This window comes from Symphalangus syndactylus, chromosome 8 (genome assembly GCF_028878055.3).
Source record: "Symphalangus syndactylus isolate Jambi chromosome 8, NHGRI_mSymSyn1-v2.1_pri, whole genome shotgun sequence".
Lineage (NCBI taxonomy): Eukaryota > Metazoa > Chordata > Mammalia > Primates > Hylobatidae > Symphalangus > Symphalangus syndactylus.
Window position 1 is genome coordinate 45,751,638 of NC_072430.2, and position 23,899 is coordinate 45,775,536.

General features: G+C 44.1%; 1 protein-coding gene across 1 annotated transcript in view; it reads left to right on the forward strand.

The window, feature by feature from the left end:
- Nucleotides 1-23,899, forward strand: part of LOC129488729 (uncharacterized) — a 43,174-nt gene that overhangs the window by 13,763 nt on the left and 5,512 nt on the right. Inside the window, 3 exon segments of the mRNA XM_063645408.1 lie at nucleotides 8,379-8,696; nucleotides 8,698-8,937; nucleotides 21,110-21,270. Coding sequence (XP_063501478.1) covers nucleotides 8,379-8,696; nucleotides 8,698-8,937; nucleotides 21,110-21,270 — 719 coding nt within the window.

Genomic DNA, 23,899 nt, shown 5'->3' on the forward strand with positions numbered 1-23,899 from the left:
ATTGCTTGAGCTCAGGATTTACAGGCTGCAGTGAACTATGATCGTGCCACTGTACTCCAACCTGGGCGTCAGAGTAAGATCCTTTCTCTAAAAAGATTTAAAGGAAGCAATGGTGTATGAATCTTATGTACTAAATAATTTGTTAAATACATTGACATATTCCGGTGTTTTAGGAAATTGACTGGCAGTGATATAGTGATAGGAAATGGAATCCTCATTAGTATTTTCATTCAGTTTCTGGTGTTTAGGGATGGATTTCTGATGTAATGCAGACATGTTTGTATTCACAAATGGTAATATAGACAGATTAGTATTGAGAAAATACATAAAATGGTTTGTTCAAATCTAAAAGAAAAAGATGAAACAAAAAGATTTAAAATCACTAGGAAATGGGTAAAGAATGGAAACAGACAATTCACAAGAGAAAAAAAATTGTGAAATTGTGAAATTAGCCAATAAATATGAACAGTACTCAACCTCGCTGTAAGCAAAAAAATACATTAAGTATATTCACTTGATCTTAGCCAAAAGGCCGAGAAGTGATATATTAAGTATATTCAAACAATGAATTATCCTTTTAAAATCCATCAGATTTACAGAAGAGAAAAAAATTGATAATATTGAGTTGTTGAAGATTTGGGAAATCAGGCACTTTTACGCTTCTAGTGGCTGTGAACATTGATGAAGGCATTTTTCAAGGCAAATTGCTAGTATCTATTAAAAACTGCAATGCATACATACTTTAACAACTTATTTCTAGAAACCTATCATTCCGAAATACATATATTCACAAAGATATATGCATCTATATGAATACATATTGCAGCATTATTTGTAATATCAAAACATATTGAAAAGATCCAAAATGTATACCAAGAATTTAAATATATTATGGTATGAAACGCCATGCTATTGTTAGAGAGAGTCGGATAGACTTATACAGACTGAGATGAAATGTCTCCAAAGCATGTTAAGTGAACAGAGCAAGCTGCAGAAAAATACATGCAAAATTCGATATTTACGTATATGCCTGTAGAGATATGTCAACAAATACGCAGGAAAGGAGACTGAAAGGATGCACACTGAACTGTCTAGAACAGTTGCTTCTGGGAGAGAAATAGTTGTTGGAGGAGGTGCTGGACGATGGTATTCTCCGTTACCAAATATTCCAGTTTCTTGCCCTGCAGTGCCCCTCTCTGCAGAAGGCTATTTTCCCACACTGTTGACCTCAGGAATGACCATATTACTTGCTTTGGCCAATAACTGATGTTGGTCATTTTTGTGCGAAGTTTTAAAAGTCAGGGCACCCTTTGCCTTGTCTTTTTCCTTCTGCCACGAGATCGGTGATATTTCAGACAGAGGTTAGGTTCTTCCATCAGTTTTGGTTCTGGAGTCAAGATGGTAAAGAGCAGAGCTGTAGTGGACTCATGAAAAACATGCATAGCCGGGCGCCGTGGCTCAGGCCTGTAATCCCAGCACTGTGGGAGGCCAAGGTGGGTGGATCACTTGAGGTCAGGAGTTTGAGACCAGCCTGGCCAACATGCTGAAACCCTGTATCTACTAAAAGTACAAAAATTAGCTAGGTATGGTGGCACGTGCCTGTAAGCCCAGCTACTTGTGAGGCTGAAGTGGGAGGATCGCTTGAACCCAGGAGGCGGAGGTTGCAGTGAGCTGAGATTGTGCCACTGCACTCCAGCGTGAGCAACAGAACAAGACTCCATCTCAAATAAAAAATAAAAAATTAATAAAGGCTGGGTGCAGTGGCTAATGCCTGTAATTCCAGCACATTGGGAGGCAGAGGTAGGCAGGTCACCTGAGGTCAGGAGTTTGAGACCAGCCCTGCCAACATGGTGAAAGCCTGTCTCTACTAAAATACAAAAATTTGGTGGGTGTGGTGGTGCGCACTTGTAATCCCAGCTATTCGGGAGGCTGAGGCAGGAGAATTGCTTGAACCCAGGAGGCAGAGTTTGCAGTGAGCCAAGATCGCTCCACTGCACTCCAGCTTGGGCAAAAGAGCCAGACTCTGTCTCAAAATAAATAAATAAACAAATAATTTTTGAAAAGAAAAACAAAAATAGAAAAACATGTAGTGTGAACAAGAAAAAAACCTCACACCAATCCCAGCACTTTGGGAGGCTGAGGTAGGAGGATTGCTTAAGGCCAGAAGTTTAAGACCAGCCTGGGCAATACAGGACAAATAAATAAATAAATGAATAAAGTCACTGAGGTTTGGAGACATTTGTTACTGTAGTATAACATGGCCTACTGTGACTGGTACCAATAAAGGAAAACTTCCACAGGTTTTCTTCCATTTTTTTTTTATTGTATAGACATTTTGGAATACACATATACTTATGTATTTCTTTTAAACTAATTTTTAAAAATTGACATCTCAGGCTGGGTGCAGTGGCTCATGCCTGTAATCCCAGCACTTTGGGAGGCCACGGTGGGTGGATCATGAGGTCAGAAGTTCGAGACCAGCCTTACCAACATGGTGAAACCGCATCTCTACTAAAAATACAAAAATTAGCTGGGCGTGGTGGCATGTGCTGGTTATCTCAGCTACTCAGGAGGCTGAGGCAGGAGAATTGCTTGAACCCGGGAGGCGGAGATTACAGTGAGCTGAGATCATGCCACTGCACTCCAGCCTGGATGACAGAGCGAGACTCTGTCTCAAAAAAAAAAAAAAAATGACATCTCAGCAAAATTACAAATGACCACATGTCAAGGGCCTTCGGGATTGTTGACAATTAGAAACTGCAAAAGCAAAATCCTGGAATTCCAAGGGCAAATTTGAAGTGCCTGCCTGAAACATGACTACACGCCAACACACTCTGTAGTGCTGTGAGGAGGTAAGAGGTATGTTGTTAAGCCAGGGACCAAGAAATATAGTGGTTAACTAGACAGGTGAGAATTCTTCTTGTGTATATTAGAGGAAGGACATTCGGGCAGTCAGCGTTCCACCTTCTAACCACAGTGCTGAAGCGCATCCCAGTAAATGGTGGGATCATAGTGGTTGCTTTTGTAGACATTATGAGATGTTGTTCTTCAGTAGTAGGGATTAAGTTGCAATAATTGCTGAGTCACTGTTGTCTGAATGTGCTGGCTCTTCAAATGTGTCCTGAACACAAAGAATTTGAGAACCCCTGACTCAAGAAGTAGGGCAGGTAATTACACATAGACTCTTCTTTCCTGGTGGCTGCTGCCCCTCGCCTAAAACTAAATGCTCAGCACTTACTCCTTGACGGAGCACCCGTTCCATGGGGGCCAGGCCTATGCAAACCTACCCCCAAAAGTCCAAGGAAGCTGAGAGGCCGAAGAAAGATGCTGACATATGCAGTTCCTCAGAAATACACACTTAACAGGGACTTACAGACAGAAGCCATGTCTATGTCTCAGGCAGCAGTGAGGCAAGATGGTGGATCCTGCACCATTTATTCTCATGACCAGGGCTTATATGCTACTGGGAAAGGGTATATGTGATTCAGAATGGATGTGTAGAACAATTGAAGTCCTATAACATCAAGGTTGTTTTGACCTCAGGGCAGGATTTACAGTAAGTACCTACTCTCACACAAGGAGCATCAAATAAACTGGAAATCTTAGAGGACTTCCTAGAACAAGGGTTAATCAGAAGTTAAAGTGATGGATTAGCATCCAAGTTGGAGTTGCTTTGGCCTCCACAGCACCTCCTCTTTGTCAGGCACTAGAATTGCCGTTAGCAATACAGACACAATTCTTGCTCTCAAATGCATAGCCTAGTAGAGGAGACAGATCAGTAATACATACATAAAGGCACAGATAACAGTAATAGCAGTAGTAACCCTTTCTGAAAGGGGTAGTAGTTTTCAAGCATTTATAGTTCACACACACAAACCAACCCAGCAAGCCCAGTATAATTTCCCTACTTTTACAGATGAGGACATTGAGATTGGGAGAAATGAACTGGCTTCCTCAGGTTCCGACAGACCATAGGTAGAGGCTCAGCCTCAAGTTCTTCTCGTCTATACTAAGTGACCTCCTGTGCAAAAGGATGAGTAAATAATAGCATCAGAGTGAAACAAAAGGCTGTGAGGCACAGAAGAAATCAAAACTTTAATCTTGAATCAAAACTTTAACCTTCAGAGCAGGATGCAACAATCCAGCTGTTTGTTTACTTTGTTCCCAGAGCTTAAAGCAGACCCTGGTGAGTGGAGTGGCCTGGAAATCTGACTTTGGTTAGCTATGGTTAGAATTCCTTCTATTTCTGCCTGCATGCCCGCCCCTTCTAGTACTGGAAGTAAACATCTTACTTGATCGGGGGATGGCGTTAGGGAGAAGGAAAGTCCTCACAATAGGTCTGCTGTTGTGCAAAGAATTCTACAAAACGCAGATTTAGACCAAGGCAGTGGGGGCAGTGGGGGAAGGGGTGGCGCCAAGGTCCCACCCATCAAGTCCCTTCCGTGGCTGAGGCTGGGAATTGGTCACATATATTTGCCATCAGCTGAGTGATCTGTTTAACATTTTTCCTAGTTAGGCTCTCAGCACAGAGAAATATCCTAGGAGATCAAGCTCAGTCAGCTCTGTTCTCTGTTATTTAAGGGAGTTTAACCTGAACAAGGGTTTGGCAGGGCTCCCAGTCCCAAGACCATTTTCATTTTCCCACTGGCAGGGTCTCATTTTCCCAGTGGCAGGGTGAGTGAGAACAGTGAGTGAAGGTTTCACCAAAAGCAAACAAAAATCCAAGCAAGAGGCCTTGGTGGTGGTCTCCTGTTCTGGGTTCTGCTTTAGGGCTGAGGTCTCAGCCTTTGCACCACAGGATCCACAGGACCCCATGGACACTCAATAGAGCCAGTGGCTTGTTAGCCAGGGGAGAGACATTCTGGACAACGTATGGGATGGTGAGTGGCTCAGCTCTGTATTGTGAATGGAAGTCAGAGGAAAAAGAGATTTATAAGAGTCTTTTAACAAGTGTCCCAGCTGACTAAAATGGTAAAGACAGAGAGAGGCTGAGTGCGGTGGCTCATGCCTGTAATCCCAGCACTTTGGGAGGCCAAGGCAGGAGAATCACTTGAGTCTAAGGGTTCCAGACCAGCCAGGGCAACATAGTGAGACCTTGTATCTACAAAAAATAAAATTGTCAGAGGCGGTTGAACTAGGGCAACTCCATCTTGAATAGGGGCTGTGTAAAATAAGGCTGAGACCTACTGGGCTGCATTCCCAGACAGTTAGACCTTCTAAACCACAGGATGAGATAGAGGTCAGAACAAGATACAGGTCACAAAGACCTTGCTGATAAAACAGTTTGCAGTAAAGAAGCCAGCTAAAACCCACCAAAACCAAGATGGTAATGAGAGTGATCACTGATCGTCCTCACTGCTACACTCCCACCAACGCCATGACAGTGTACAAATGCCATGGTAACATCAGGAAGTTACCCTATATGGTCTAAAATGAGGATGCATGAATAATCCACCCCTTGTTTAGCATATCATCAAGAAATAACCATAAAAATGGGCAGCCAGCAGCTCTCGGGGCTTTTCTGCCTGTGGAGTAGCCACTCTTTTACTCCCTTAGTAAACTGGCTTTCACTTTCCTCTATGGATTTGCCTTGAATTCTTTCTTGTACGAGATCCAGGAACCCTCTCTTGGGGTCTAGATTGGGACCCCTTTCCAATAACAAAATTAGCTGGGCACGGTTGTGTGTGCTTGTTGTCCCAGCTACTTGTGAGGCTGAGGTGGGAGAATCGATTGACCCCAGGAGGCTGAGGCTGCAGTGAGCTGAGATTGCACTATTGCACTCCAGCCTGGGTGACAGAGTGAGATCTTGTCTCAAAAAAAACAAACAACAACAACAACAACAAAAAAAACCAAAAACAGAAAGAGAGGGAAAAAAATGGGTGAAAGAGGCAGTTACCTTGTGCCTGGGAAACATGGAATATTTCATGGAATGTGAGAAAACTGTACAAACAGTTCAATAGAGCAACAGGTGGTGAAGGTTTTTTTTTTCTTTTTTTTTTTATGAGACAGAGTCCCACTCTGTCACCCAGGCTAGAGTGCAGTGGCACAGTCTTGGCTCACTGCAACCTCCACCTCCCGGGTTCAAGTGATTCTCCTGCCTCAGCCTCCCAAGTAGCTGGGACTACAGGCACCCATCACCATGCCCGGCTAATTTTTTGTATTTTTAGTAGAGATGGGGTTTCACCATGTTGGCCAGGATGGTCTCGATCTCTTGACCTCGTGATCTACCCGCCTCGGCCTCCCAAAGTGCAGGGATTACAGGTGTGAGCCACCATACCCAGCCTGTGTGTGGTGGGTGTGATTCAATGACATGTAGTGTCAAGTTTATATGAGTGTCACATTTTCTTTGAACAGTGTTAAAAATGACTTTAAACTTTTGAATCATCAGAGATCAGAAGAGGCCACTTAACTTTTTCCATTATACTCAGCTGCTCTTCTTAGGGGACATTTTGTGCTCTTGTGAAGTGAGCAATTGAGGTGCCAAAGGCCAGTGTGGTATGCCCTGTTTCTGACCTCTTAACCTGTGAGTGTCTTGAGGAAGAAGGTGGCTTAAAAAAAAAATCTTTGTTTCCTCTGTGCCTGGAAGGGCCAGGAGGGGGTGGAGGGCAAACAATGCCAGGTGGCACTCACTCTCAGGGTTGTGCAAATGAGTTTCTCCTTAAACTTTGTCTGCTCAATGCCTCATTGGCCCCAGCCTAGTCCTGGCTCTGGGGTCAAGCACAGTGCAGAGAGGACAATAAGAGCTCCTTGGCCAGGCACAGTGGCTCACGCCTGTAATCCCAGCACTTTGGGAGGCCTTGGCAGGTGGATCGCTTGAGGTCAGCAGTTCAAGCTCAGCCTGGCCAACATGGTGAAACCCTGTCAAAAAAAAGAAAGAAGAAAGAAAGAAAATAAAGGAAGAAAGAAAGAAACAAGGAAGGAAGGAAGGAGAAAGAAAGAAAGAGAGAGAGAGGAAAGAAAGAAAGAAAGAAAGAAAGAAAGAAAGAAAGAAAGAAAGAAAGAAAAGAAGAAAGAAAGAAAGAAAGAAAGACAGAAGAAAGAAAGAAAGAAAGAAAGAAAGAAAGAAAGAAAGAAAGAAAGAAAGAAAGAAAGAAAGAAGAAAGAAAGAAGAAAAGTAAAGGAACTCCTTTGTTGAATGAATAAGGGGATAAGCAAATGAAGTGCATAGGGAAGGACACACACATTGGAAAAATCTAGATGCTGAGTGTTTTCACAGCCTTTGTCCAGCCTGTGTTATAAAAGGGTCATGTTGAGGTAGATTAACTGGGCCTCCAGTATCATCTTAGCTCAGGCTGCTGTAACAGGGTAACATCTGGTGGCTCAGACATGGCATTTCTCTCTGATGGTTCTGGAGGCTGGGAAGTCCAAGATCAAGATGCTGGCAGATTCAGCTCCTGGGGAAGGCTCTCTTCCTGCTTTACAGATGATTGCCTTCTCACTGTGTTCCTCACATGGCAGAGAGAAAGAGAAAGAAAGAGTAGGTGGTCTCTGTTCCTTTTCTTATAAGACACTAATCCCATCATGGAGGCCCACCCTCATGACCTCATCTAAACCAAATTACTTCCCAAAGGGCCCACCTCCAAACACCATCACACTGGGAGTTAGGACTTCAACAAATGAATTGGGGTGAGGCAAGGCACAAACACTCAGTCCATAATGTAGTGCATTAAAATTACACATTTTGGGTCCCTGCTTTGGCACAAAAGTTTGATCACTGTAATAGAATTCTAAAGTGGCCCCCAAGATTCCCTCACCTAGTGCGCACAACCTGTGTAATCCCATCTCTTGAGTGGGTGGGCCTGGCTTAATCAGGTGAACTCTTTAAAAGAGGGTGTAGAGGTTAGAGATCAAAGAAGTCAGAGAGATCGGAAGCATGAGAGGAATTTTTCTTGAAGGAGCCAATAGCTACATTGTAAGAGGGCTATAGGATGAGAAAATAGGAGAGGCCTCCAGGAGCTCAGAGCAGTCCCCAGTAACAGCCAGCAGGAGGTGGGCAACTCAGTCCTACAACCACAAGCAACTAAATTCTTGATGCCAACCTTATGAGACCCTATGCAGAGAACGCAGCCACACCATACCTGCACTTCTGCCTCACTTTCTTGCTGGCTGTCACTGGGGACTGCTCTGAGCTCCTAGGTGATCACAAATTTGTGTTTCATTAAGCTGCTAGGTTTATAGTAATTTGTTACATAGCGTAGAAAGCTTATATCCTTTCTACAATAGATCAGTCCACCTCTCCTGGGTCCCCTGTCTTCTTAAAAATAGCTCTCATGTGGTTGTTGATTACATTTTTCCCTTGCATTAATATATAACCTGTTCCTTTTAATCCATAACCTTCTTCTTTTTTCCCCTACTGTTTCCTTTGGGAATTTACATAGCAATTTAGAATCTACTACACACATTGCTATTTGAACACTCACAGAAAACTATTATCTTCCCCCTGCCCTCTACAAAGCATCTCCAGGGCTCATATTATTGTGAGGCCTCTATTTTCATCCTTGCAACCAATGTTCAGAGCTTACAGAGCTTATCATATTTATTACATAACAATAAGACATAAGCCAAAACAACTTGCTGCTGGGCTTTTAAACATAGCAACAGCAGAAATCTTTTCTGGGCTTGAGGAAGAGCCACTTCAAATGTCTACTACTTTCAGCAATTTTCTGGTCTATGGAATGAAAAGTCTAAAATTCACAGAAAGCCCTCTGCTCCACCATCGGACTTCATGACGCAAGGGGGCGGGTCGGGAAGAAAGTGGCGCGCTCCCTCGTTGTTGGGATTCACAGGCTGCTTCTCAAAGGAGTATTGCCTGGGTGGCGAATGCTCTTGGAGGAGAAAAGAGAAAGGCATGAAACGGGGACCCTTCAAAGTTGCCACCATGGTAATGTCACTCAGTGGCACAGGGCTTGTTCTTCCCTTTTGTTCTCTTTTTTTTTTTTTTTTTTGAGACAGAGTCTCGGAGTCTCGCTCTGTTGCCCAGGCTGGAGTGCAGTGGAGTGATCTCGGCTCACTGCAAGCTCTGCCTCCTGGGTTCACACCATTCTCCTGCCTCAGCCTCCCAAGTAGCTGAGACTACAGGTGCCTGCGACCACGCGTAGCTAATTTTTTTGTATTTTTATTAGAGACGGGTTTTCACCATGTTAGCCAGGATGGTCTCGATCTCCGGACCTCATGATCCACCTGCCTCGGCCTCCCAGAGTGGATTACAGGTGTGAGCCACTGCCCCGGGCCCCTTTTGTTCTCTTTTCTAATGGGAGGACCATTAGCAGTTGTATTCAAATGAAGAGCTCATTTAGTTGTAAGCACTAAAAACCCAATCTGGTTTAAGCACAGCAGGTTTCTTGGCTGACATAGTGGATTGAGCCAAGGCTGTGCTGTTTCCCTTGACCTCCCCGTTTGGTTTCATTCTCAGGCACCCACTCCCCACACAATGTCCTTTATTTCCCCACCCCCAACCCAAATCTCTGGCCTCACCCCATGGAAAAAGGGTGCCTCTTTCCTCCATTCCAGCCATGAACCCTGGGCTGACCATTTGAGCTTTGGTCAGATGTCCTCCCCTTAAATCAGTGCAGTGGCCGGGGAGATGGAACCCACTGTTTGGCCAGCACAGGGCATGTGTGTCTATTTCTAGAGCAGGAAGATGAGGTCACGAGGACTGAGTGTGTGGGAAGGCTGGGTCCCCAGAGGAAAACCAGGGTGCTGTTACCACTGGGTGGTGGAGTGGACGCTGGGTGAACTACGGATGGCCTCCAGCAGCGGGACATATCCCAGTACCAGATAGAGCTGGGAAGACTTGAAGCCCAGAGAGGCCATGGGGAGCAGAGGCTTCTCCCCAGCTCTATGCTTCCACTGAGCCACCCCAGCATCCTACACATTCATCTATGTGTGCGTGTACCTCTCACCCAGGTTGCCTGCCTGGAAGTCGAGTCAGCGTGGAGGTGCATAGCACAGTGTTTCTCTGCCTCGGGCCCTCTAATTTCCTCTCTTGGCCCACAAGGGGTGGGAATTTCTGTGCCCCTGTCCCTGTGTTCCTCTGAGAGTGGACTGCCTTCTCTCCCTTCACAAAAATCTGAGGGCTGTATGAAGACTTCACATGGGGGGCCTGGCCTGCTGTGGGTGGGAGTCTGCGTGCAGCAGGAAGTGGGAAGCTGGGGTAACCCTGGGTCCCAGGAATTTGGAAACTCACATTTTCCCTAGAGCTGTTGCTCATGGGGTTATTCCGTCTCTACTCGTGTCCTGTTGGATCTGCCAAACAGCAGGACCTCTCTGTATCCACTTCCTATGGGTTCTCCCCAGAGCATCTTTCAGGGGTGCCATGACCCCTGCTTTCTGGATTGAGGTGGTAGGAAGGGCTCTTTCTTATTTCTAATTGAACACTGGCCTATGCCAGACTGACCAAATACTCCCTGATCATTCAAAGTGTCTCCTCTATGCCCTTGGGCAGGTTCCATTTCTGCTTAGCCGGAGAGACTTCCCAATTCACCAACAATGAGTTAAACACTCTTTGATGGGGAAGGCAAAAGATTTTCCCTATGTAGGATACATACTTGGAAATTTGGCTCTTAGCGGTTGGGTGTGCTATATGCAAAAGTAAAGTGCCAATTAGTTTTGCTGAATTTTATTAATATTGGGGGTCCGTTATAAAACCACCCATTAGGTCTATAACAGCACAACTTAAGATATATCCTAGTGGGATTATCTATTTGATTCATGATGCTTCAATCATTAATTTTATACTTAATATAGGGAATGTGATTGAATGATTCATTTATGTAGCAGAGTTGTACTTATTAAATATTTACTCAGTGTAAGGTACTGAGCCAAGGAATACAAAGATATCTAACCGGGGGTGGAGCCAAGATGGCCGAATAGGAACAGCTCCGGTCTCCAGCTCCCAGCCCCAGCGACACAGAAGACGGGTGATTTCTGCATTTCTGCTTGAGGTACCGGTTTCATCTCACTAGGGAGTGCCTAACAGTGGGTGCAGGACAGTCGGTGAAGCGCACTGTGCGCGAGCCGAAGCAGGGCGAGGCATTGCCTCACTCGGGAAGCGCAAGGGGTCAGGGAGTTCCCTTTCCTAGTCAAAGAAAGGGGAAACAGACGGCACCTGGAATATCGGGTCAGTCCCATCCTAATACTGCGCTTTTCCAACGGGCCTGGAAAACGGCACACTAGGAGATTGTGTCCCGCACCTGGCTCGGAGGGTCCTAAGCCCACGGAGTCTCGCTGATTGCTAGCACAGCAGTCTGAGATCAAGCTGCAAGGCGGCAGCGAGGCTGGGGGAGGGGCGCCCGCCATTGCCCAGGCTTGCTTAGGTAAACAAAGCAGCCAGGAAGCTCGAACTGGGTGGAGCCCACCACAGCTCAAGGAGGCCTGCCTGCCTCTGTAGGCTCCACCTCTGGGGGCAGGACACAGACAAATAAAAACCCAGCAAGAACCTCCACAGACTTAAATGTCCCTGTCTGACTGACAGCTTTGAAGAGAGTAGTGGTTCTCCCAGCACGCAGCTGGAGATCTGAGAACAGACAGACTGCCTCCTAAAGTGGGTCCCTCACCCCTGAGCAGCCTAACAGGGAGGCACCCCCCCAGTAGGGACAGACTGACACCTCATTCAACTGGGTACTCCTCTGAGACAAAACTTTCAGAGGAACTATCAGACAGCTGAATTTGTGGTCTCACGAAAATCCGCTGTTCTGCAGCCACCGCTGCTGACACCCAGCCAAACAGGGTCTGGAGTGGACCTCTAGTAAACTCCAACAGACCTGCAGCTGAGGGTCCTGTCTGGTAGAAGGAAAACTAACAAACAGAAAGGACATCCACACCAAATATCCATCTGTACATCACCATCATCAAAGACAAAAAGTAGATAAAACCACAAAGATGGGGAAAAAACAGACCAAAAAAACTGGAAACTCTAAAAAACAGAGCACCTCTCCTCCTCCAAAGGAACGCAGTTCCTCACCAGCAACGGAACAAAGCTGGATGGAGGATGACTTTGATGAGTTGAGAGAAGAAGGCTTCAGACGATCAAACTACTCTGAGCTACAAGAGGAAATTCAAAACAATAGCAAAGAAGTTAAAAACTTTGAAAAAAAATTAGAAGAATGGATAACTAGAATAACCAATGGAGAGAAGGGCTTCAAGGAGCTGATGGAGCTGAAAGCCAAGTTTCGAGAACTACGCGAAGATTGCAGAAGCCTCAGTAGCAGATGCGATCAACTGGAAGAAAGGGTATCGCTGATGGAAGATGAAATGAATGAAATGAAGAGAGAAGGGAAGTTTAGAGAAAAAAGAATAAAAAGAAATGAACAAAGCCTCCAAGAAATTTGGGACTATGTGAAAAGACCAAACCTACGTCTGATTGGTGTACCTGAAAATGATGGGGAGAATGGAACCAAGTTGGAAAACACTCTGCAAGATATTATCCAGGAGAACTTCCCCAATCTAGCAAGGCAGGCCAGCATTCAGATTCAGGAAATACAGAGAACACCACAAAGATACTCCTCGAGAAGGGCAACTCCAAGACACATAATTGTCAGATTCACCAAAGTTGAAATGAAGGAAAAAATGTTAAGGGCAGCCAGAGAGAAAGGTCGGGTTACCCACAAAGGGAAGCCCATCAGACTAATAGCTGATCTCTCAGCAGAAACTCTACAAGCCAGAAGAGAGTGGGGGCCGATATTCAACATTCTTAAAGAAAAGAATTTTCAACCCAGAATTTCCTATCCCACCAAACTAAGCTTCATAAGTGAAGGAGAAATAAAATACTTTACAGACAAGCAAACGCTGAGTGATTTTGTCACCACCAGGCCTGCCCTAAAAGAGCTCCTGAAGGAAGCACTAAACATGGAAAGGAACAACCAGTACCAGCCACTGCAAAAACATGCCAAACTGTAAAGACCATCAAGGCTAGGAAGAAACTATAGCATCTAATGAGCAAAATAACCAACTAACATCATAATGACAGGATCAGATTCACACATAACAATATTAACGTTAAATGTAAATGGGCTAAATGCTCCAATCAAAAGACACAGACTGGCAAACTGGATAAGGAATCAGGACCCATCAGTGTGCTGTATTCAGGAAACCCATCTCACGTGCAGAGACACACATAGACTCAAAATAAAGGGATGGAGGAAGATCTATCAAGCAACTGGAAAACAAAAAAAGGCAGGGGTTGCAATCCTAGTCTCTGATAAAATAGACTTTAAACCAACAAAGATCAAAAGAGACAAAGAAGGCCATTACATAATGGTAAAGGGATCAATCCAACAAGAAGAGCTAACTATCCTAAATATATATGCACCCAACACAGGAGCACCCAGATTCATAAAGCAAGTCCTCAGTGACCTACAAAGGGACTTAAACTCCCATACAATAATAATGGGAGATTTTAACACCCCACTGTCAGCATTAGACAGATCAACGAGACAGAAAGTTAACAAGGATATCCAGGAATTGAACTCAGCTCTACATAAAGTGGACCTAATAGACATCTACAGAACTCTCCACCCCAAGTCAACAGAATATACATTTTTTTCAGCACCACACCACACCTATTCCAAAATTGACCACATAGTTGGAAGTAAAGCTCTCCTCAGCAAATGTAAAAGAACAGAAATTATAACAAACTGTCTCTCAGACCACAGTGCAATCAAACTAGAACTCAGGATTAAGAAACTCACTCAAAACCGCTCAACTACATGGAAACTGAACAACCTGCTCCTGAATGACTATTGTGTTCATAATGAAATGAAGGCAGAAATAAAGATGTTCTTTGAAACCAATGAGAACAAAGACACAACATACCAGAATCTCTGGGACACGTTCAAAGCAGTGTGTAGAGGGAAATTTATAGCACTAAATGCCCACAAGAGAAAGCAGGAAAGATCCAAAATTGACACCCTAACATCACAATTAAAAGAACTAGAAAAGCAAGAGCAAACTCAGAAGCTAGCAGAAGGCTAGAAATAACTAAAATCAGAGCAGAACTGAAGGAGATAGAGACCCAAAAAACCCTTCAAAAAATTAATGAATCCAGGAGCTGGTTTTTTGAAAAGATCAACAAAATTGATGGACCGCTAGCAAGACTAATAAAGAAGAAAAGAGAGAAGAATCAAATAGATGCAATAAAAAACGAAAAAGGGGATATCACCACCGATCCCACAGAAATACAATCTACCATCAGAGAATACTACAAACACCTCTATGCAAATAAACTAGAAAATCTAGAAGAAATGGATAAATTCCTCGACAAATACACCCTCCCAAGACTAAACCAGGAAGAAGTTGAATCTCTGAATAGACCAATAACAGGTTCTGAAATCGTGGCAATAATCAATAGCTTACCAACCAAAAAGAGTCCAGGACCTGATGGATTCACAGCTGAATTCTACCAGAGGTACAAGGAGGAATTGGTACCATTCCTTCTGAAACTATTCCAATTGATAGAAAAAGAGGGAATCCTCCCTAACACATTTTACGAAGCCAGCATCGTCCTGATACCAAAACCTGGCAGAGACATAACCAAAAAAGAGAATTTCAGACCAATATCCTTGATGAACATTGATGCAAAAATCCTCAATAAAATACTGGCAAACCGAATCAAGCAGCACATCAAAAAGCTTATCCACCATGATCAAGTGGGCTTCATCCCTGGGATGCAAGGCTGGTTCAACATATGCAAATCAATAAATGTAATCCAGCATATAAACAGAACCAAAGACAAAAACCACATGATTATCTCAATAGATGCAGAAAAGGCCTTTGACAAAATTCAACAACCCTTCATGCTAAAAACTCTCAATAAATTAGGTATTGATGGGACGTATCTCAAAATAATAAGAGCTATCTACAACAAACCCACAGCCAATATCATACTGAATGGGCAAAAACTGGAAGCATTCCCTCTGAAAACTGGCACAAGGCAGGGATGCCCTCTCTCACCTCTCCTATTCAACATAGTGCTGGAAGTTCTGGCCAGAGCAATCAGGCAGGAGAAGGAAATAAAGGGTATTCAATTAGGAAAAGAGGAAGTCAAATTGTCCCTGTTTGCAGATGATATGATTGTATATCTAGAAAACCCCATTGTCTCAGCCCAAAATCTCCTTAAGCTGATTAGCAACTTCAGCAAAGTCTCAGGATACAAAATTAATGTACAAAAATCACAAGCATTCTTGTACACCAATAACAGACAAACAGAGAGCCAAATCATGAGTGAACTCCCATTCACAATTGCTTCAAAGAGAATAAAATACCTAGGAATCCAACTTACAAGGGATGTGAAGGACCTCTTCAAGGAGAACTACAAACCACTGCTCAATGAAATAAAAGAGGATACAAACAAATGGAAGAACATTCCATGCTCATGGGTTGGAAGAATCAATATCGTGAAAATGGCCATACTGCCCAAGGTAATTTATAGATTCAATGCCATCCCCATCAAGCTACCAGTGACTTTCTTCACAGAATTGGAAAAAACTACTTTAAAGTTCATATGGAACCAAAAAAGAGCCCGCATCGCCAAGTCAATCCTAAGCCAAAAGAACAAAGCTGGAGGCATCACGCTACCTGACTTTAAACTATACTACAAGGCTACAGTAGCCAAAACAGCATGGTACTGGTACCACAACAGAGACATAGATCAATGGAACAGAACAGAGCCCTCAGAAATGATGCCGCATAGCTACAACTATCTGATCTTTGACAAACCTGACAAAAACCAGAAATGGGGAAAGGATTCCCTATTTAATAAATGGTGCTGGGAAAACTGGCTAGCCATATGTAGAAAGCTGAAACTGGATCCCTTCCTTACACCTTATACAAAAATTAATTCAAGATGGATTAAAGACTTATATGTTAGACCTAAAACCATTAAAATCCTACAAGAAAACCTAGGCAATACCATTCAGGACATAGGCGTGGGCAAGGACTTCATGTCTAAAACACCAAAAGCAATGGCAACAAAAGCCAAAATCGACAAATGGGATCTCATTAAACTAAAGAGCTTCTGCACAGCAAAAGAAGCTATCATCAGAGTGAACAGACAACCTACAGAATGGGAGAAAATTTTTGCAACCTACTCATCTGACAAAGGGCTAATATCCAGAATCTACAATGAACTCAAACAAATTGACAAGAAAAAAACAAACAACCCCATCAAAAAGTGGGCAGAGGACATGAACAGACACTTCTCAAAAGAAGACATTTATGCAGCCAAAAAACACATGAAGAAATGCTCCTCATCACTGGCCATCAGAGAAATGCAAATCAAAACCACAGTGAGATACCATCTCACACCAGTTAGAATGGCCATCATTAAAAAATCTGGAAACAACAGGTGCTGGAGAGGATGTGGAGAAATAGGAACACTTTTACACTGTTGGTGGGACTGTAAACTAGTTCAACCATTGTGGAAGTCAGTGTGGCGATTCCTCAGGGATCTCGAACTAGAAATACCATTTGACCCAGCCATCCCATTACTGGGTATATACCCAAAGGACTATAAATCATGCTGCTATAAAGACACATGCACACGTATGTTTATTGCGGCACTATTCACAATAGCAAAGAGTTGGAACCAACCCAAATGTCCAACAACGATAGACTGGATTAAGAAAATGTGGCACATATACACCATGGAATACTATGCAGCCATAAAAAATGATGAGTTCGTGTCCTTTGTAGGGACATGGATGAAACTGGAAAACATCATTCTCAGTAAACTATCGCAATGACAAAAAACCAAACACCGCATGTTCTCACTCATAGGTGGGAATTGAACAATGAGAACTCATGGACACAGGAAGGGGAACATCACACTCCAGGGACTGTTGTGGGGTGGGGGGAGGGGGGAGGGACAGCATTAGGAGATACACCTAATGCTAAATGACGAGTTAATGGGTGCAGGAAATCAACATGGCACATGGATACATATGTAACAAATCTGCACATTGTGCACATGTACCCTAAAACCCTAAAGTATAATTAAAAAAAAAAAAAAAGAAAAAAAAAAAGATATCTAACCCTCATTTCTTCTCCTCCAAAAGTTTATAATCTACTAGATGAAGCAAGTGCATAGCACAAAAATAGCTAAATGTGGTTCTGTGTCAGAATCAGTCTGTTTCTTTAGGAAGACAGCTTATTTGAAGTTTACCTAACTTCAAGCTTGAGGAGTTTTTACCGAAACTAAGGTTAGGCTCAGGTGTCTGGTATTAAAAAGGGCCACTCAGAAGCTCCAAATCCCAGGAAAGGTTATAGATACTGGGGAGGGACTATAGAGTTTCAGGGATCCTTTTGCTTCAAAATTAAGTAAGAATTTTTTGACTGCTCTGAAAGAAGCTGTGTGAAACCTAGTGGAAAAAAACGACTAAATTATTCTTGATCTTTTGGCATTTAACAGAGCAAAATATAAGTGGAAAGGAAGCAGGAATATCGTATTATTAATGGCACATTAACTATTTGAAGGATGTGTTGGTCCATAGGGTGTGCAGAGAATCCATTAAAGGGAATGTATCATGTGACGTCAGAACAGGTGGATGTCACATTGAGTCAGCAATGATGAGGGGACAGGTGTTGGACGTTGACAGGGTCTGCTACAGTCACCAGGGAGAAGCTGTCTCAAAGACTTGAGCCCCAAGTCTAAACTTTCATAGCAAGTCACCCTTGGGCCTATCACCTTGGGCCCAAAATAGCTGATGATTCTGTAGTAGCCATGGGAGTTACTGGGGTGGGAACATGTGGGGAAACTAACTGTGAGAGGTGTGTACTAACTGGGGAGTTAGTCCTAGAAAAAGGGTGTCCAGTATGCCTGACTTTAGCTGGAGAGATTTCTGTAGCTCTGCTTTAATTTTCCAGTATTTGTCATTGAGTTACTCTTGCTGCCTGTACAACTCCGACATGAAGTCCCAGTTCTAAAAAAAAAAAAAAAAAAAAAAAAAAAAGCCACGGAAGAGACAATAAAATGCCCACCTGGATTGTTGCAACAGGGTATTGTTCTTCACCCTGCGCCTCATGAGTCTTGCCCCAGTAACTCGGTCTTTCTAGGACTGGACTTCTCAGAGACGGGGGTTTGTATGAGTCTGTTCTAATGCTGCTGATAAAGACATACCCGAGACTGGGTAATTTATAAAGAAAAATAGGTTTAATGAACTCATAGTTCCACATGGCTGAGGAGACCTCACAATCAAAGGTGAAATGCACATCTTACATAGCAGCAGATAAGAGAATGAGAGCCAAGCAAAAGGGGAAACTCCTTATAAAACCATCAGATCTCATGAGACTTCTTCACCACCGTAACAACAGTACGGAGGAAACTGCCCCCAGGATTCAATCGTCTCCCACCAGGTCCCTCCCACGACACGTGGGAATTATGAGAGCTACAATTCAAAATGAGATTCGGGTGGGGACACAGCCAAACCATCTCAGGGTCCTTACCCTCAACCTGGGCCTATGACCAAGCTCCACTCTCGCTGGTAGACTAACCTGATGCTAACTGCAGAACTTCCCGCTTCCCTGGAATCCCGGCTGCTGTGCTTTTAGCTCCATGTCTGCCTCTTCCTGCTGCAGTTAGCTGAGCCGTGATGACTGCCTCACAAAGGCTGCCTACAAGGCAAGGCTCAGCGTGAAGGCTTTGCAGAGACTTGACCCACGGAGCGAAACAGTAAGAGACTGAGACAGTCAGGTTCCTGGAGGCAGCCAGCACCAAAATTGTCTGGGAGGGCAGGGTGACTCCAAAAGACCATGTGGGGGCGTTCTCACACGTTCCTGACATCTTCTCTCCATAATTTTGGCACAGGGAATTTCAGCTGGCTGGAGTGGGTGGACAAGGTGGAATAAAAAAAAATGAAGACAGCTTTAGACACCAAAATCACAAAATCTTACTGTGGATTCTATCCATTACTGGACATTTGGCTTGTTTAGGAGAATGCTTGAAACCCACACGCAAATACAGATTACACTCAGACCAACACATCACCCTCCAGCGCTTTCCAGTGCTGGATGTGACCCTTCAGAAACCTCCCTGGGGAGGGTCTTTGTCATCTCCTCCCCTCCCCAGGGCACTGTAGGGTAAAGGAGGGCTAAGAGTGAAGCTTGGCAGTAAACTGGCAGTGTGTGCCTCTTCTTACTTAGATCACCAAAACCCCCTCAAAGGATGTGAAAAGCTAGCCCAGGCTAGCCCAGGCTTGCTGAACTCCAGAGATGACTTCTAAGACCGAGGCCACAGGCTAGGCAGGAAAAGTTTCTCTGCTCTCTAGGGAGTAAAGAAGTCATCAAGACTGGGCGCAATGGCTCACACCTGTAACCCAACACATTGGGAGGCCGAGGCGGGCAGATCCCCTGAGCCCAGGAGTTTGAGATCAGCCTGGGCAACATAGTGGGACACCCATCTCTACAAAAAAATACAAAAATTAGGCCGGCGTGGTGGTGCACATCTGTAGTCCCAGCTACTCTGGAGGCTGAGGTGGGAGAATTGCTTGAGCCAGGGAGGTGGAGGCTGCAGTGAGCTGCGATTGCTCCACTGAGCCACTGCACTCCAGTCTGGGTGACAAAGCAAGACCTTGTCTCAAAAAACAAAAACAAAACAAAACAAAAAAAACAAAAAAGAAGGAGTGATCAAAACATCTGGTTTTTAAAACTTCAGGGATATGAGGAGACAATGATCTCTAAGGTACACAAGTCCTTGGTTTTTAGAAAGAATCACTAGACTTTTTTTTTTAAAGCAAACTCTCATAGTTAATAACAATATGTTGTGTGTTTGAAAATTGCTGAGAGTAGATCTTAAGTGTTCTCACTACAAAAAATAAGTGTGTGAGGTAATGCATATGTTAAATAGCTTGATTTAGCCATTCTACAATGTGTGTGTGTATATATATATATATATAAACAGCATGTTTTATACCATAAATATATACAATCTTTACTTGCCAATTTAAAAAAGAAAAAGCCAACTCTCAAAAGAGAGGAGTGGTAGAGATGGTGCTAATGCTCTGTCTAGTTCTTTGTTCTTTGTTCTTTTTATTCTGAGCATTTTGGTGGAGGCAGCGTGGCCCAGGAGGAGGATGGGGCCAGAAGGCAGGCTGTGTAGCAGGGATGCTGGCTGGGCCTTTCCTAGCTGTGTGACCTTGGGCAACTTACATAACCTCCTGAGCCATAGTCTCTTTATCTAAAAATGGGCATAATAAGAGAATAAGAATAACTGTTGTGAAAAATGAAATGAAAGAATGCATGTCAGCTGGGCACGGTGGCTCGCGCCTGTAATCCCAGCACTTTGGGAGGCCGAGGCAGGTGGATCCAGGAGGCCAGGAGTTCAAGGCCAGCCTGGCCAACATGGTGAAACCCTGTCTCTACTAAAAATACAAAAATTAGCCAGGCATGGTGCCGCGTACCTGTAATCCCAGCTACTTGGAGGCTGAGGCAGGAGAATTGCTTGAGTTCTCGAATTCAGTTCTTGAATTGAATTCTTGAATTGCGGCAGCAGTTGCAGTGAGCCAAGATCGTGCCATTGCACTCCAGCCTAGGTGACAGAGTGAGACTGTCTAAAAAAAAAAAAAAAAAAAGAATGCATGTCAACCCTTAGCTCACTACTTGACTCGTGGTAGAATCTCAGGAAGACAGATGTTTTGTGAAAGGGCGAAGGTAGAAGATGGAATAGGATGAAAGCAGGCCTCTCCGGAGGGTGTCATGAATGGGCCTCACCCCTTTTAAGCTCCGTGAGCCTCTGGCTTTGTCCTGCCCATCCTGGAATCTCCAGCACCAAGCAGGGGCCTGGTGGAGAGTAGGCGCTAAGGAAATGCTTGTTAGACTGAACAGAGCCTTGGCTGAGCCCTCATGGAGGAGAGATTCGCAGAAAGGGAAGGAAGACATGTGAGAGAGGAAAGGACAGAGAGACAGGAGTGAGGCAGCAGGAGGGGACAGAGGCCACACATTGGGACAAAGATTCCCAGTGATAAACTCTAACTGTGCCCTGTCTTTAAAGCCCCCATAAAATGAAAAGGCTTGCAATGGAATTGTTTCAAAAGTGCTTTGGAAGCCAGATGGGAAGCTTATGTAATTGTTTTTACTTGCGAGCTCAAGTGAAAATAATGAGCCCTTTTCTTGCCTGCAGGGGAAGAAGGTTTTGGTTCAGACATCCTCCACCTTTCTCTGTCCACCACGGCTGGGACAGAGCCCTCCCATGTGCTCTGCAGATGCCCTTCGGAAACGCTGCCTCTTCTATGCGGTGCTTCTGGGCAGCTGGGGAGCAGACATGGGGACAAGTGCTGGCAGGTAGGGCAGGGCGGGGAGAACTGGATGTTCCATCCTCACAATGAAACACACCCCACATCTCCTCCCAGAGGCAAAGAGACATCAAAAGAAGACCAAATTCTGAGGCTGGGAGTAGGATGGTGGGGTGGGGACTAGGGAGAGACTTTTAAGGCTTTTAATCCTTAAAGAGTAGTTATAGATATGTAGTATATGAAAGCTGTTGGCAAACGGTAAAGTGCCGTACAAATACAGTCATCATTCGATATCTGAGGGGGATTGATTCCAGGACCCCCTCACCCCAGGACACCAAAATCCAAGGATGCTTTAGTCCACAATACAAAATGGTGTAGTATTTGCATATAACCTACACACATCCTCCCATATACTTTAAATCATCTCTAGATTACTTTTAAAACCTAATAAAATGTAAGCGCTATACAAACGGTCATTACACTGTATTGATTTTTAAAATTGTATTATTTTTATTGTTGTTGTTGTTGTTTTTTAATGTTTTCAATCTGCAATTGGTTGAGTCCATGGATGCAGAACCAGCAGGTAGGGAAGGCTGACTATATAAAGCTTTGTTAGTTATTAGTGTAGGGAGAAGAAAAAATACCAAAACAAGAGGTAGGGCAGGATTCTTCTGCCTGCCTTGCTGCTCACCCCTTGATGGGCAGGCCCATTGTGAGCCTCTCTGGATCTTCATTTTTCACCTGCAAAACAAGGTTAATCTCCCTGATCCTACCCATGGTCAAAAATGACCCCCGGCTTTTTCACGCTCCCAAGCCACGTGGCCCAGGTTTTTACTTGACCTGTATTCCACTCTGTCTACTGTGTGATTTTTCTCAATACTTCAGCTAATTGTTTACACAACTCCCGACTCGGCAGATTATAAGCTCCATGAAGGCAGGGACTGATGGGGAACATAGTAATTTTTCATTTTCAGTCATTTACTTAAATATTTATTGAGGTCACTAGGCACTGTGTTAAACTCCAGAAATATAGCAGTGAGCAACTCAGACAAAATCTCGACTCTCTCACTTTGCTTTCTGGTGGGGAAGATAGATAGTAATGATATAACATCAACAAGAAAAGTAAAAGACAGCAGGGCTTCTGTGTTGCACACCTGCAGGGGGCACTATTTGCATGAATGTAATATTAATGGCTGTCTCTAATGTGCAAAGGCAGCAGCTCTGGGGATGCTATATCCCCAGGGTCTGGCCCAATGTTTGATATGCGGTAAGCATTCTGTAAATATTTATTCGAGAATAAGTGAATGAATAAATGAGTGGTCTTAGTGTGGTAAAGTCTTTTAATATCCAACTATATCCATGCTTCTCTCTTTTGGCATACACCTGCTGGCTCCTTGGAGTTAGTAAAGCCATGTGACTGATTCTGCCTAGTGAGATGTAAGCAGAAGTGTTGGAATTTACTTCTGGATGAGCGCCTGCCCACCTCCAGCTGTTTCTTCCCCTGCTGCAATGACTAGGGCAGCTGCAAAATAGTGGATTCTCCGTCACCCTGAGCCCCTGAGTGATTTTGTGGAGCAGAGCAGACCCTCATTGGATATGAAGCATTTGCAAGATGAGCCTTTGTTATGTTAAGCCCCCAAGACTGTGGGGTTGTTGCCATGGCATAGCCCAACCCATTCTGACTGATGGTCTCACTCTCCTGTAAGCTCTTTGAGGGTGGGGCCATGGGGCTCAGCATAGGAGCAATCTGTAAATGTTCAAAAAGAATTGATAGAAGAAAGAGTAATTCACATTGATTAATAAATATTATCTGTCTCTTTTCCCTCTGCTTGAATTCCTCAGCTCTTAGGAAACAGGATGGCTAGATTGTTCATTTCCAATGGGTGGGTTTCCTTTTACCCATAAAGCCCTCTCTGTGGCAGGTGAGGCAATGCTGCCCTTTTCCACACACGAAAAAGACACCAGTTTCTTTCCACGTGACTCAAACAATCTGGAGGAAGGACATAGGAAAACCCCCAGAGTTGGAGCAAGTGGGATCTTTGCCTACTCAAGCCTCTTCAGTGTGGCTTGCACGAAACAGAGAGATATTTGCAGCTGTGCTGTGAGTCCAGACAAGTACGGACAAAAATTCTCCATTCCCCACAGGGTGGCCAATACACTACTATAGATCTCTTTCCTCAGACCAGGGGTCCTCAGACCCTGGCATGCATCTGAGTCCCCTGGAGGGCTCATTCAAACAGATTGTCAGTGCCCATCCCAGAATCTGTGATGTAATTTGTTTGCAGTGGGGACTGGGAATGTGCATTTCTAATAAACTCCCTGATGAAGCTGATGCTACTAGTCCAGGGACTGTATTTTGAGAACCCATTGCCTAAGACTGATGTTCTCTCTGCCTTTCAAAGTCAAGAGTAAATGCAACACCTGTGAGACTAGCGCTATAACCTGTTATTAGTCATTAACAACATGGGATCAACTAATTTTTTTTAGATTACCCAGATAAGAAGGGGAGACAAGATGGAGGAAAGAAAAGTTTCAGGAAGGGGTGGGCCTGGGAAATAATACAGTTTTGAGGACTGCTGCCCAGAGGAGGGACGGACGATGTCTTAAAAGAAGGTCCTGGGGTTGAGAGCCAGAAGGAACCTGGGGCCAATATGGGTGCAGAGGTGGCCATGGAAGAC